This window comes from Anomalospiza imberbis, chromosome 4 (genome assembly GCF_031753505.1).
Source record: "Anomalospiza imberbis isolate Cuckoo-Finch-1a 21T00152 chromosome 4, ASM3175350v1, whole genome shotgun sequence".
In the NCBI taxonomy this organism is placed as follows: Eukaryota; Metazoa; Chordata; class Aves; order Passeriformes; family Viduidae; genus Anomalospiza; species Anomalospiza imberbis.
This window is the reverse complement of record NC_089684.1, coordinates 12775141-12789828: the sequence shown is the minus strand read 5'-3', so window position 1 is coordinate 12789828 and position 14688 is coordinate 12775141. Positions and strand designations below refer to the sequence as shown.

The following is a 14688-nucleotide window of genomic DNA, read 5'->3' as shown; positions in this document are numbered from 1 at the left end:
GAAATTAAACTATTAGTGTTGAAGTTTTTCTACTATCACAACTGTTCATACACAAAATTTCTGCTGCTGTTAAACTTCTGTATTCATGCTCTATTTCTGTCTTATTTACTTGACTAATAAACTGTGTTTGTAGGTGAGATGAGTGAAAGCCGAGCAAAAAAAGTTCGAATAAAGGAAGTTGATGGTTGGACTCTAAGGATGCTTATTGATTATATTTACACTGCTGAAATTCAAGTTACAGAAGAAAATGTGCAGGTAAGAGTGAGAATATTTTCTACAACAAATGAGCTGCCATGTGCAGAGTCATTTGTTTTGTTATTGTGGTTCAACTTCAACATGGGAAATCTCATCTGTAAGCTGGAATTTTTTCAGATCTTGTGCTTACATAGCAAGTAGTCATGCTGTTTAAAATCTGGGTCAAATTCAAAGACAATTCAAGTAAATGGAGAGTTAGTTGACTTTAGTGGTCTTTGCAACCAAACCTTATGTAATGCAATAAAATAGATGGTCTACTCTGCCTAAAATTAATGCTGTCAGCCACCTCTGTACCACCTCTTCTCTAATATTTAAGTGAAATTTACCTAAGCAACATAGATTTATTCCTTAATGTGAAACCATGTTGTCCAATTAAGCTGTCCTGTTTATTCTTTTCCTTGTAAGCCTGCACAATAAAGTACTTTTTCCTGCTCAATCTCTGTAACTTGCCAGTGACCAGCTGTGCAGAAATGTTTAGCTACAGCTTTTTTTTTTTATTACATAAACTAATATCTATCGTGAAGGTTTTGTCCATCCCACACAGAGCTAATAAGTTTTTCCAATTGGGTGTACCTTAAGATGAAGCTTCAATTAGAATAAAACAAACACCAGCTTAGAAAACATAGCCTCCTGCATTTAATATTTTCTAAATGGAGGTGGACTTAAGATGGAGAGTAGATTTTCTTTCCAGTATCTTTTGAGATTTGTTCTAGAGGTTTGATAAGTTTAAAACTAATTACATAAGGGGTGATACATTTAATTCTCATGTTTTCCTTGTACTCCAATGCTCTTCTTTCTCTTCTTGCCCAATGCCAAAAAACTGGTTATTAGCAGTTATTTTGCTGCTTTAGCAGGGTGCAAAACCATGTTGCTGTATTTGTCATTAAAAACTTCTGTTGCAATTATGTATTCTGAAATTAATTGCTTTTACTGGACATTAGGCTGAAATTAATAGCATTTTATTGGCTGCTGAATCCAATGGGTACACTGCTTGTTTTAGCCATGCTTGATTGAATACTTCCTGAAATGAGAAATGCTGCCATCTTGAAACAAAATATCCTGCTACTAGGACTTCCATATCTTAAGTCATATAAGTCATTTAATTCTGCAAGACTAATTTCTTGTCTTTTTTAACGCCTTGTTTCTTAAGAATCTCCCTTTCTAGGGAATTGTTCTGGTCTGATGATGAATGTACATAGTGAAAAAAAAAAGACTGAAATTCTGTTGTATTTTACCAATCTGGTGGTTGCCCAAATCTCTGTATCACTGTGGAAGATCTTGAGCAAATCCAGAGCTGTCAGAGATTCCCTAACAGACCTCTTGCTGCTTGATCATTCTGGCTTTTCATCCTTAAAGTAGAATATTCTGTCTTGCTGACAGAGCTTGATGGCCCTGATCTTGTACATTGAATCCATAACATTGGAGTGGACTTAACAGGCAGTCCTACTGTATTTTGGCTGTAGGTGCTGTCTAGGAGGAAATGTTATCACCTATCCTTGGCAATACTGACTATTCCATGTTAATGGGGAGGAAAATCACAGTAACAATTTTCCATCTTGGCATTTCTTCCTTATATAGGAGTCTTTGAAGGCCAGAAATCAATGGGTTTAACGCTCATGAGTCTGATAGGGCTTTAATTTCCATGGCTTCAGGTTATCTTTCTAAAGATAGATATCTGATGATGTTGGGGATGTTAGTATAAATTATATGGCTTGGTGAGTGATATTCAAAGTTTGTGGTTACTTGGGTACTTAGAAGAAAGTCAGGCTTCTAAGTTAGGTTTTGATTTTTTTCCAATATAGTTGCACTTTAATGTTGATGGTGAATATACTTGTAATATGACTGTATTGAATGTAAACTTACTTTTACTTTATCACTTTCATCCTTTTTGCATTATTATTACTAGATATGTAGAGTTTATTTGCATTACATCAGAAATAAACACTGTGGATAAAAATAAATATGCTGATGCAAATTCTTTTCCTTATGCTTGAAAGCCAAGATGGGAAAATTGTTACTGTGACTTTCTGGAAACCTAGAAACCTAGTGCTGATTGTCAGGCCTTAGTGAAAAATGTGTTCTCTCCATAAGTGTGTTGCATGCTATTGAGATTAATTCCAGCTCTCAATTTCTTGTCTATATGACCTAGAAGATACTGTGAAATTTTGGTAGTGGTTAGGAATTTATCTTGTAGGAATACAGAAGCGTGAAAACCTAAGATGCCATTTTATATTTGCATTAATGTGTTGAACTGGTGCGTCATCTTCTAATTAGCTGCTTATGATTCTTATTCTGATACCCTTGATGGGATTTCAAGTGTGTCATTCCATCTCTTCAGGTTATACATAGTAAGAATAGGTATTGAATTAATTTCTAATGTGTGATACAATGTTTGAAGAGGGTGTGCAAGCTTCATGTTTAAGTAATGTAGAATTGCTAAGTAGTTCTTGGTATTAAAATAGCTGCATTGTATATTTATGAAAACTAATTATAAAAAAGGAATACATAATCGTAGCCCAGCTCATTGGTCTTACTCAAGAGGCAGGTTAACTCTGAGCTTCTTTCCTTAGAATCTTACTTGATTTAGATGTGGACAGGAGAGTGCTTCCTTACTGTGCCTTTTCAGCTTGTCAGTGAGAGCTGTCCATTTTTTAATCCCCACTGTCTTGTTCCCACTTATGTATGTTTTTGGGCAGGCGTGGAAGTAGAAAAATTAGGTGTAAGTCAGTGATTGAGGAGAAAACCACATTCATTTAGCCCATAAACTATCAACACAGGAGGCCCTCATCACTGGATTTTCTCACTACATTAGTTAAATACAAAAGAACATTTGTTCTTTTCTTCGGTTCTTGGCTCAATAGGTTCCCCCCAGCCTGCAACAGTAAGACAGCTGGTACATGAATGTGTATATTCTTTTAGTGTTTGTCCTTCATTTAGAACAAGTTATTTTATAATTCATATCTAGTGGCACTAACTTTGCATAATGCCATACCAGTGTTTCTGCTGTATCTTTATATTAAGTCATATTTTTCTGCATTCTTAACTCTTTGCTTTTCCCTTTTTTTTGTTTTTTTTAGGAATGAAATTAAATGTCAGACTTAATGCAATATCTCATTCTTTATATTTTAAGAAGGGAATATCCGAGTTAATGTTTTCAGAAGGCAAATCAACTTTCTTCCATATCAAATTTTTTTGATATCCATATAGGTATTAGCTACATACAGTGCACAATGTGGGAGAGTTGGATACTATAAGAAGCTCATGCGTGAGTAACTCTCCCACGCTATGCGAATGCGCGGCAGCCCCTTTTTTAGTCAGCTGTATACCTCGGGCCTCTCCTGAGCACAAATATATTGGAGGAGAAATTCCTGCAGTTGTTGGTGGGCTGCGGATTTGTTATGGGCTTTAGAGGTCAGCCTGATATAGGCTGAGTAGAATGTGTAAGTTAGGTGATTGGGTTCCTTTCTGATTCCCTTCTACAGGTCTCTGTTCCTTTAATTGTGCTTATACAACTATTTGCTGGACTGTTTTATAAAGCAGATCACTGAACTCAAAAAAACATCTGACAGCATAACACTGTATCTCCACTTCCACCCCACATGGGTTTTTGGGGGACTTTTGAGTTATTCTTAACTTGGGTCACAACCCTGTCAGTTGTTTTCACCCAATACTTGGGATTAGTGTATTGAAGAGTAGAAACGTACACCAATGTTGGGAATAGATGTTTCCCTGCAGCCTGGGACAAGCATTGCAGGTAGTTTTACTTTGCTGCTACTGCTGTCTTGCTTTTGAACAAGATGAGTGCATGCGAGATAGTAGAAGAGAAAATCACAAAAAATAATATTTTTACAACTTTATAACTCTGTCCTAGCACATTTTTTCCTTTAAAGAATTTTGTTAGGTACAAGAAACATGAAGTCCAGAATCCTGAATAGGTTTGTTTTCAAGAAGTATAATTTTTTCTGCTAATTTTCTGAAATTATTCAAGAACAATGTGTGCAGAATAATAAGCATATTATGAACAGTAATATGTATGCTTTTTTTCTTTGTAACTCTTACTGTTCACACAGATTGCCATAAAAAGTACAACAGAGATGCTTCTATTTGTATGGTGTCATTGGGTGTGGGCATAAGAGTTGACAGCACATTTGATTTAAAGTGCTGTCAAAACTAGGCCTGAAAAAGCAGCTGATTTCCCCAATAAATCCTCAAAAAAGAAGATCCTAATGTTGTCCCAGCTATTTACTAAGGTAGACATTCTACAATACCATGTTTGGTAGTATGGGCTTTGACTATTCCTGCTGCACGTCATCACATCTAGCTGATCAGTTGCAGGGTTGTTAAAATCCTGAAAAATCTTAAAGGTTGAAAATGAGCCTGTGCCTCACACCAAAACCCAGAGAAGTTCCACAGCTTAAGAAAATAGATGTGTGCTTTTTAAGATGGTCAGCTTCTGAACTGTATTTGTGGCATGACCCACAAGCATTGGGTCATGCCATAAGTTGGACTGAGGGTATGTTAAAGAAACACAAAGAATATGATGTTACAGGGAATAGCATAAAAGATAATTGCTACTGAGCTCTGTGAAGTGAAACAGTGACTGAATGTATCTAGACTTGGCAGAGCATATTTAATCTAACAATGGAAACTGGGTAATTATCCTTAGGTGGTTTATTCCAGTTGATTTAATAGTTTTTCTACTTCAAAATGTAGGTAGTATCTGACTTAAATGTTCTTGGTCTGTATTAAACTATTTAATGGTACTTCCTTCTGACATCTTGTAAAACAACTTGTTGTTTTGCTGCAATAATCTCATATACTGAATGATTGTTCTTATTCATATCCTTTAATTTTTTTCTTTAGACTAAGCATCATAGACTGTTCTTTGGAGATAGTTTCTAAATCTTCTACCATTCTTCTTGCTCTTCTAGACTCTTTCATTTTACCTATATCTACATATTTAACATGCAATGGCCAAATTGGTCCATTAAGGCCTTGTTACTGCAGATAAGAGTGAAACTATTATATTGTGAATAAAAAATACAGTGTTTGATTCTTTATGTCATTTATTTTCCAGTAGAAAGACATTGATTCTAGTAGTCACTATATGTTTGTGCTGGTAGAGAGAGTAAGAATGAGAACGTGAAAATAGTCATCAAACAGTGGGAGAAATAAATTGTGGCACCTCTTCATTTTGGTAAAAGCCATTTTGAGGGATTTATTGTTTTAAGCATTTATGCTTATTAGCATAATACTTCTAATGAACCAAAACTGCAACCAGTGGAAGTCGTTATTTAATTTAATAATAGTAGCATGTCTTTCAGTAAGTTTAGTGGGCAAGACTTCAGGTTCACACCAGGAATTTTCTGTTAGGAAGAGATGCTAATTTGCAAGTCTATTTCCAGAGTACAACCACATGTTAAAATTGGTTTTAATAAAAAAATGTAAAGAAATTAATTATTTTCATTTTTGAGAAATGCTTAATTCTATTTTAAAATTCACCAATAACAGAAAAAAATAACCTGCTGAAAATCTTGTAAATTTATATCTAGTTTAGGGGTGGAAGGACAGGAGAGAAGCCAGATATGTACAAGTCATTTTAAAACTGAAAGAAAAATGTAGAAAAGAGCATTCCACAAAATAAAATGCAAAATAATGAACAGTACAGACTTGTGTATGTTGAGGAGGACAAAAATCCCCAGCAAACCAGCAAGGAGTAGGTATCAATTTCAATAAAATGTAGTAGAACTATGTATGATCAATAAGATGAAGTCCATGCAAACATAAGGTCTGCGTTTTCTGTGCCTAATCTTCACTGGATACTAATTTAAAGGCAAAAATAAAATTCTGTGCAGCATGAAACATTCCTTATTTGCTCTTCTGCTATGAAACATTCCTTATTTGCTCTTCTGCTAAGCATTAGAATAAAATCAGATAAAAATATTCAGAATAAACTGTTGTATTTCACTTAGAATTGATGTGCTTATGATGAACCCCATGCAGTTTTATGTGGGTAGGATGTGAAATAATCTGTTTAGGGGCTACCAGTTTGTTCTGAAACGTGTATTACCAGAATGTCAGATTTGGTAATGGAGTTGTTTTTTTCCCCACATCTGTGTCTCATGATAGTCTCAGATTCTCTCTTTCAGGACCCTTTCTACTAAGGGTAAGGTACATCAGTTCACAGGTGTTTAGTTAAAAAGAGAGTTCAGGATCATGATGGAATATCCATTTTAACAACTTACTATTGCACTTCAGCTGAACAACAGCAGCTACTTGTGTGTGCTTTTACCTTGGAGAAAATACAGAATAACTTAATATAAGCCGGTTTATAAGACCGATCTCTTTACTTAATATTTGCCACAGTCTTTGAGCACATACATGATCAAATTGATGGAGCTTATATTCCAGTAATCTTCAGAGCCATGCTAACTTTGTATCTCAGCTGAGAGTCAAAGTACTCCTAGTAATATTGTGATACTTGTCAAGCTTTATCTTTGAAAACAAGTGTTTTGTGTGTATGAATAGATGACTAACTGTCTTTATATGAGTTAACTCATATACTGTGATGTGTGAAGAGCATAAAGCATGTGTGTTGGAACTTGTTTTGCTTTAGATATCTAACTTGGAATGTTTTTCAGGAGTTTGTGAGGCCTGCCAATAAGGTATACCTTTGAACACTACAGAACTTCTCTTCTCCCTTGTTGGATCAAAAAATGTCCCCCTCTTTCAAAGGAGTCTATCCAAAGGGGTATATTTTCTTTATGAATATTGGCACTTTTCTGTGTTAATTGGGGTAGATTTTTCCTTTTTAGAATCCAAGGCTGACTTTACAAAGGTTCTTTACAAAAGTGTGATTAGGCATTGTAAGAGGAGGGAGTTGAATTCAGTGCTTGAGCAGAGACTTGCATTCTGTATTCTGGAAGTGTGCCTGCTGCTGTGTAAGTGGGTGGAAGAGATAAAAGAAATATTTATTCAACTGAACTGAATCTTGTGAAGCTCTTACTGACTCGTATAATGCAGTAGGTTCTGTTTCAAATATAAAATATATATTTTATATATGAAACTGGTTCGAGAGAAGGTAATGCTGAAATTGCTCCTATGGGAATTGGCTGTTTTCCTCAGAGAGCCTAAGACAGAGATGTGTGGAAAAAAATGCCACACTTAGAAACCTAAACAGGGCAGGAAGGGAATAAGTCTGGTCTTGATGCATTGATCGATGTGCCTCTGGCCACCTCTTCATGAAAAGCTCTTGGTAATCAGGGAAAGTGAAACAGCTTAAATAGAAGTATATTTTGAGAAGAGTGGGTGCTGGTAGGCTGGATCTAGGCAATTACATCCCTACTGGTCATGATTAAAACCTTGCATGTCACCAAGAGACCAACAGACACTTAATACAGGTCCAGTACATCCCCAGTGGTGCACTCTACTGAAATGCAGGGCTCCTAAAGAAGAGTTTGTTCTAAATTAGCAGCAATTGCTGTGTGATTTTCCAATAGATGATTATGTTCTAGACAGTGCAGTTTGGTGATGACAGGATGGGTCATGATAGCAGTTTTTCTAGCTAGAAGCAGTCACAGCATTCTAGCAGATGCAAGTAACTTGATAAAACTGTTACTGCTGTACCACAGGCTAATCAGGTTGGCATCTCTGAAGTTTGCTGACTGGTTGTTCATAAAGGCCTTTTATTTACTTGCATTTGCCTCTATTTACTAACCACAGTTTCCTGATGAAAGCATTTAAAAATCATCCCTGTAGTATTTATTAATTGAATAGAATTTTGAGGTATGTTTTAAGCCAGTGAATTGTCATTATGGCTGTCCCTGTCCTGTCCCCACTGGTTCTTTGTACAGATTTCCTCTTACATCTTCACAGTGCCTAGACAGTCACTCCATCTTGGTTTAGCTTCCAAAGTCTTTCCTGCAGTACATGGCTGCTTACATGTTAGGTGTATGTGAGGAGTATTGGACCACGTGAGTATTCCTCTGAGCTGATTTATTGCTGAAGTCTGCATGCTTCTAAATAAGCATGCAGTAAGGTCAGATAATACCAATCCTGTTGAAGATAACAGTGATAATTATTTTGTTGTGGGGTTTTTTTTTCCTTTCTAGAGATAATGCTTTTGAAGTAAATAGTGTAAGTTGCTTCTTTTACTGTTCCTAAAAAAGTGAAGCAATATTGCACTGATTTCCCTGTCAATAGCCACAGCAGAATTTTTCAAAATATGAAAATAGCTTTGACTTTAATGTAAAGTTTGTTGATAGTATCTTTAGAGGTGAAAACTGTGACTTTCTGTTTCCTGTGACTAAAATTTAACCTGCCAGGAAGTCTCAGCAAAATATCCCAGTGCAGCACATGTTCTTTTAGAGAGACTGATAGGCCAAATCTTCATTAAAACTGTACAGCTGTCTTTTAAACTATTGATATAGTTTTATTTTTCTGAATTGATACTGAATTATGATTCCCAAATAATGTCCTGTAAAATTTTGGACAGATTTGGCTTCCTGCCTTCAATATATGATGAATAAGGTGCTAATTATTGAGCCCTGTGGTGACAGGTTACAATCCTGCTTGTTTCTTAGATAATGAAAGTATTTGTCATGGGCTTTGGTTCTCTTATCTTCCATGTTCTGGCTTTTTCCAGACTCAGATTAATCTTGAAACCACCATATTTCCACCATCATATTTCATTTTGCCATCACTTTTTGCTTTGCCTTCATGAAAACCTAAAACATTCTGTCCATAAACTCACTTCTTTCTTTTTTAATAGGTTTCAGGCAACTGCACAAGTTCTTGAAAGTATTTTCTTTTTCAAAAAATGTTTTATGTAATCGAGCTATTAGAGTGTCAAAAACTATTGACGGTTGGTGATCTTATTTCCCTGACACAGATATTATTAAAGCTTTAGGAGGAGATGGAGTTCTTTATTGGATCATCTTATATAGCTTTAAAAATAAACAAGCCTTTGGCCTTTTTGCTCATCTCCATTTTGGCTGCTGTGGCATAGATACTAAATTATGAGAGCTTTGGCAAAGTCTGAAGTTGTATTCAGAGTCACTCAGGTTAAAATGCTTTATGAAACTGGCTCATCCTAATGAGTTTATGATTAAAACAGGATTAACTGATGTTTTTTTATAATTCTGATGTGTGTTGAAACTACATGGTAATCCAAACTTTCACTTTTATTCTTTTATGACAGCACAGTTCTAATAATATTAGGGGCTTGCTGACACTGCAGAGATACTTAAATCCAAGCTGACATGAGTTTCATTACAAACCATATTCATAGAAACATGTTTAGGTCTTACTGGGCAAGAACTTAATGCTGGACTAAACAGCCCTATAGTGTGCTCTTTGGTTGTGTGCTGAAAGACTACCACTGTGTTTTGCTATTGTATGTATTTTATACTTAAGGCTTCAAGCAACCATCTGGTTACCTCCTTTTGACCTATTTTTGTATTTATGACAACAGCTTTGAGGATTTTAATAATATGAGGGTACAACTGATATGTGGCATAGCTGGAGGAGAGACAGTGCCACACTCCTTGAATTTATATGCATTGTAAGACATGTCAGGCAACAGTAAATGATCTCATTTTTCCCACCAAAATAATCCTAGTAGGCATTCTTCATTTGCTTATATGTGCCTGCTTGTCAGGAGAATGAGTGTAGGAGGGAAGGCAAAAGAGGAGCGTGATCTCTTTACAGGCGTATTTTATTACAAATATAAGCTTCATTAATTTGCACTTTAAATGAATAAGCTTCACCTAAGAGCTGCTGACCTAAATACTAAGCAAACAGCTTTGCTGGAGAATTTAATATTTTGTTCTCTGACAGTTTTTAAGTGCATTTAAAATGTATTTTTCTCTATTTTTTTTTTTGTGGCATATCTTTTGTGATTTTAGCTATTATATATGTGCAAAGTAGAACTGCCTGGTTTTTGGGGGCACATTATTATTATGTGCACTGCACAATCGCTATGGTTGCTATATTGTCACTCCCCTATGTTTGTTTCTAACTGAGCAACTGGGTTTTTGATGTGGCTGAAGATGTATTCCAAAGCCTCATGCTTATTTGATAATGTTTGATGCTCTCTTAAAGGATTTCCGTTTCTGATCTGGCTTGTTTGGTGGTATGTGACAGGAGGAAATCACACTGCGTGCTCAGCGTGAGGAAAGCATTAAGGGCTGCTCAGACTGGTAGCCTGATAACAACTAGGTGGCTGCAGCTCCATATCTTCAAGCTGCAGCCTGGCAGTGAGGTTGAGCATGCCTTTGCAGTAGGTGCATGCACAGTCACATGTGTACAGTCCCACAGATCAATGCAGGCAGAAACACTCGCCTGGTGTCTCAGTTCTCTCTTGAGCTGGGCTGTCTTCCTAAAGAGTGTCTTGGACATATCTATTCAATATCTTTTGTATTGTTAAGACAAACTGAATAAATACAATTCATACTGTTTTATTTAGGGATAAAATTCTTTCCCATGTCCTCCCCTGGATTATAGAGGATGGTGAAGTTCATAAGATAAGTAGCAAAAGGAGTTTGCAGAGAAAGCAATTGCTCTGTGTGTACAGCTGTAGCTGTGGAAAAGGCAGAGGGAAAAATGGTGGCAGGACCACCAGAACCAGGAGAAGCAGATGTTGCACAGATACGGCAAATACTCTCTCCTGAGGTAATCACATTTTTATGTTCCTGCCTTTTTTTTCTTACCCTTCTGCAGATATCTTACTGCTATTTCTCTCTGTCCTATAAATGATTCTTTCTATTTTTTTTTTTTTTTTGGCTGGCTGAATGGGGATTCGAGGACTTTTTTCATAAAGAAAATTGAGTCGGCAGAGGGCTGACTCAAGGCCAAATGAGACTTATAAGAATGAAAATATGAACCTGAATGGACATTTGAGCTGTTGTGCACCGACTTGTAGGTGCCAAAAAGAAATACATAAGGGAGAAACAGAACTGAGAATGAGCACCAGAGAGAAAATTAATCTAAAATGTGGATCAAAAGGTATGAGGAGTGAATTAAAATTGTCCAAAGACTGTAAAAGACTGTCTTGGACTATCAAGTGCCAGTGTGTGTAGGAGGCAGAGAGTCATACTTCTACCAGAGAGAGACTGTTGTCTTGTGGACTGAATCACTGGTTTCCCCTGTCTCAAAATCTCTGTACCTTTAGAAGATGTTTGGGTGTTCTGGTTTTTGTGTTTTGGTTTTGATTTGTTTTTTTTTGTGGGAGGGAGAATGTGGGTTGAGGTTTATGAAACCACTTGTTTCTGCTTATTTGGAAGAGACTTGTGAGCAGAGGCAGTGAAGAGGTTTGTAGCTTGGCTATGTCAGCATGGTCTAAGCAAGAGCCAAGGAATGAATCAGAAACTCTTGGAGGAGGTGATGGGGTGAGAGAGAAGTGGGGTTGAGGCAGTAGTGTGTTACAGAAGAGATACTGATCTCTAATCCTGCACTTCAGAAGCATGTGATTCTGATTACTGTGGGAGGTGAATGGGAAGTCACCGAGGGATTTAAACAGGCATGTTTAATTTAAATGATAAAAAGAATAAAACACTTTTACTCAGCACTTCAGCTCTAAATATAACATCTATTCATTTCCTGCATATTGTTTCTTAAATGAGTGATTTAGGAGAGCGTGTGGGCTGTCAGAGCCATGCACAAGAAAGGTGCCAAAAATGAATTAAGGTAGAAAGTCCCAGTTATGCCAACAGACTGTGCAAGGTGCATCCTCTTACATATCAAGGATAGGCTTAGAGAGAGGGTCAAAAGACAAAGTACAAAAGCAAATGAACAAAAACATCCAGTCACTAGAGCAAATAGGATTTTATAGATATATTTGTGCATGCCCATAGAAAATAAATTTTTGAAGCGAGGTGGCTGAGAATATGAAAATGTAGCTGGCTATTCCTTGGAATTTCAGCTCATACTTTAGTAAATCACCACAATGTCATTAGTGATCCTTAACATTTTAGAGACTTTATAGAGACATTATATCAAGGATTTGGTTTTTGTTAGTAGCAGGTGAGATAAGGAAAGTTCAAACTTCTCATATGTTTCAGACTTCTATTTATGAGTTGTGCATAGCTACTAAAAACCTCCTGTAATTCTTAGAGTGGTCCAGAAATAACCATATCAAAGGCTTTTGAAAGTCAAGTTATAGTCCCTCCTAAGTTGTCACATGATGAGCAATAAATAGATCAAAAATCCCTAGGGAGTAAAGGAACAAATAGGAATAAATAGTTGGGTTTTGCTGTATCAAAGCGATTGTAATGTGTCACAGGCTTCCAAAGGACCTATTTCCTTTAGTTTTGGAAAGCAGGTAGCAAAATATTTAGGTGATGAACTGGTTTAAGTATTTTTTCCAAGATCAGACAAAAAATAGAAAATCTCACTGCTTTCTAGCTAAGCTAGATGTCAGGCTATCATGATCACAGACCAAAATTAATGTTGAAAAGTGTAAAGTAATGCACGAAAAGAAAAAAATTGAATTACTCCTACATATTGCTAAGTTTTACATTAACAGCTTTTCCTAGTTTAGAATAACATACTGAAGTCACCTTAGAAAAACTGCTACTGTAAAATAGTGTCTTTAAAATGGAGCATTAAAAGTGGCACAGCAGTACCTGTATGTCATTGTAGAAATCTGCATTATCACCTGGAACACTGTTGGATGGTCCAAAAGATGACAGGAATAGCATGCTTTGGGCAAAGGCTTAAAGCTGTTAAAGCCATGGAAAAGCTATCATTTGAGAGAGGAAGGGAATTTGGGCCTTTTCTAGGTTGACTGTGAGTTGACTAAAATAGGACTCTTATTTTTCTTCCAGTGTCTATTTGTTTCAAAGACTCTTTGACAGGCTTTTCTTTAGAATACCTAAAGGGAGGTGCACAAAAACATATATGTACATCCATGTAGTTGTTAGTATGTTTAAGGTGAGTGCCTAAATGAATAGAGCATTGCTGCAAAATGTGTGAGTGCAGCTGCCTAGGATGCCCAAGATGAGCAGCGCTGATTTCTAGCTGTACTGGTTGGTTTGTAAATAATTACGTGTGAACCTTGGAAATGATACGTGTTACCATTAGATAGACAGTGTTTCAATTCATTAACAAAGCAGAGATTAGATAGTATTTCAAAGCAGGGATTTTCACCTCTTAAGGTTTACCTCCTAGTTAGTTGAGACTATATGAGGTCCAGCTCTGGGTTGAGTTGACCTGGTCCAATCTTCTCCATCCTAGGTTTCCTTTTCCCCTTATCCTCAGAAGAGGGGAAGACGGGCATGGTGCTGGTGGAAGCAGAGCAGTGCTGTGAAGCTCCATTTCAGTAAATACTGGGTTTAACCACATACTGGGGCAGGATGCAGGACATAACAGATTCTGTCTTGACCTAGATGCCAAAATTGCTTCCCGTGTGACCCAGACTGGAGGAGATCCTTAGCTGGTTGCAGCCGAGCTAGACAAAAAGTGTTCTAACAAAGGCAAATAATTTGCCATTTCCTTCTGTAGAAGGAAACTGAGATTTCTCTTTTTTTCTTGTGCAGTTGACTAGGGAGAAGTGTTAGTTTTTCTTTTTAAAAGGCCTGGATTTTACCTATTATATAAACATTCTTCTGGAAACCTGTCAAGTTCTAGACTAGCTGGGAAGATATTTTTAACCCTTTGTTTTATTGGCCAGCTGGGATTGGGATTCTATTGACAGGAATTACAGCAACAACCTCTAAGTATGGTGTGACCTAAAAGAGTTTACAGACTTGAATAGACTATTTGTCCAGAGAAATTGTGGCTGCCCCATCCCTGAAAGTGTTTAAGGCTGGGTTGGATGGGGTTCTGTGCAACTGGGTCTAATAGGAGGTGTCCCTGCCTATAGAAGGGGGGTTGGAACTAGGTGATCTTAAAGGTCCCTTTCAACCCAGGCCATTCTATGATTTTTTAAAAAATAAAAAAAAAAAAAGGAAAAAAGAAAGAGTATCCGATATGATGACCATTGGGTAGATCAGAAGTAATCAGGACTGATATCACAAGTTTTGTGATTCTAAAACCTGATGCCTTCATCTTGCCTTGCTAGGATGTGGTTGCCCTGTAGCTAAACATTAATAATGAAGGTGTGTAAAACTGCCTTCTCAGACTGAAAGTTTGTGTGAGTTCGCTGAGTCTTTAAAATCATCACACTGCTAGGCAGTGCTAGAGATGCTTCTAGTCAAGTTGGGTGAAAGTAGCTACATTTGTCTCAGCTACAACCTTTACTGTGAGCATCCATGTCACTCTTTCTTTGTATGACCATAAAGCTACCTATGGCAAAACCTGAAAAGTAGCCCTTGCCAACTTCAAGTGCAGAGGTCATTTGCTCAAATGAATGCATGTGTGCTTGTCCACCTCCCTGTAAAATTCAAGGTGGTTATTATGAGTAAATTAAGTCACTTAAAGAGACTCCATGGTTGA

General features: G+C 36.8%; 1 protein-coding gene across 4 annotated transcripts in view; it reads left to right on the top strand.

The window, feature by feature from the left end:
* Positions 1–14688, top strand: part of KLHL2 (kelch like family member 2) — a 54007-nt gene that overhangs the window by 11715 nt on the left and 27604 nt on the right. For all 4 annotated transcript variants that reach the window (XR_010998086.1, XM_068187150.1, XM_068187153.1 and 1 more), the window contains one exon: positions 134–255. Coding sequence is in view for 3 of the 4 variants with exons in the window: in XM_068187150.1 (XP_068043251.1) it covers positions 134–255 (122 nt within the window). In the remaining variant the exon portion in view is untranslated. The remainder of the gene's footprint in view (positions 1–133; positions 256–14688) is intronic.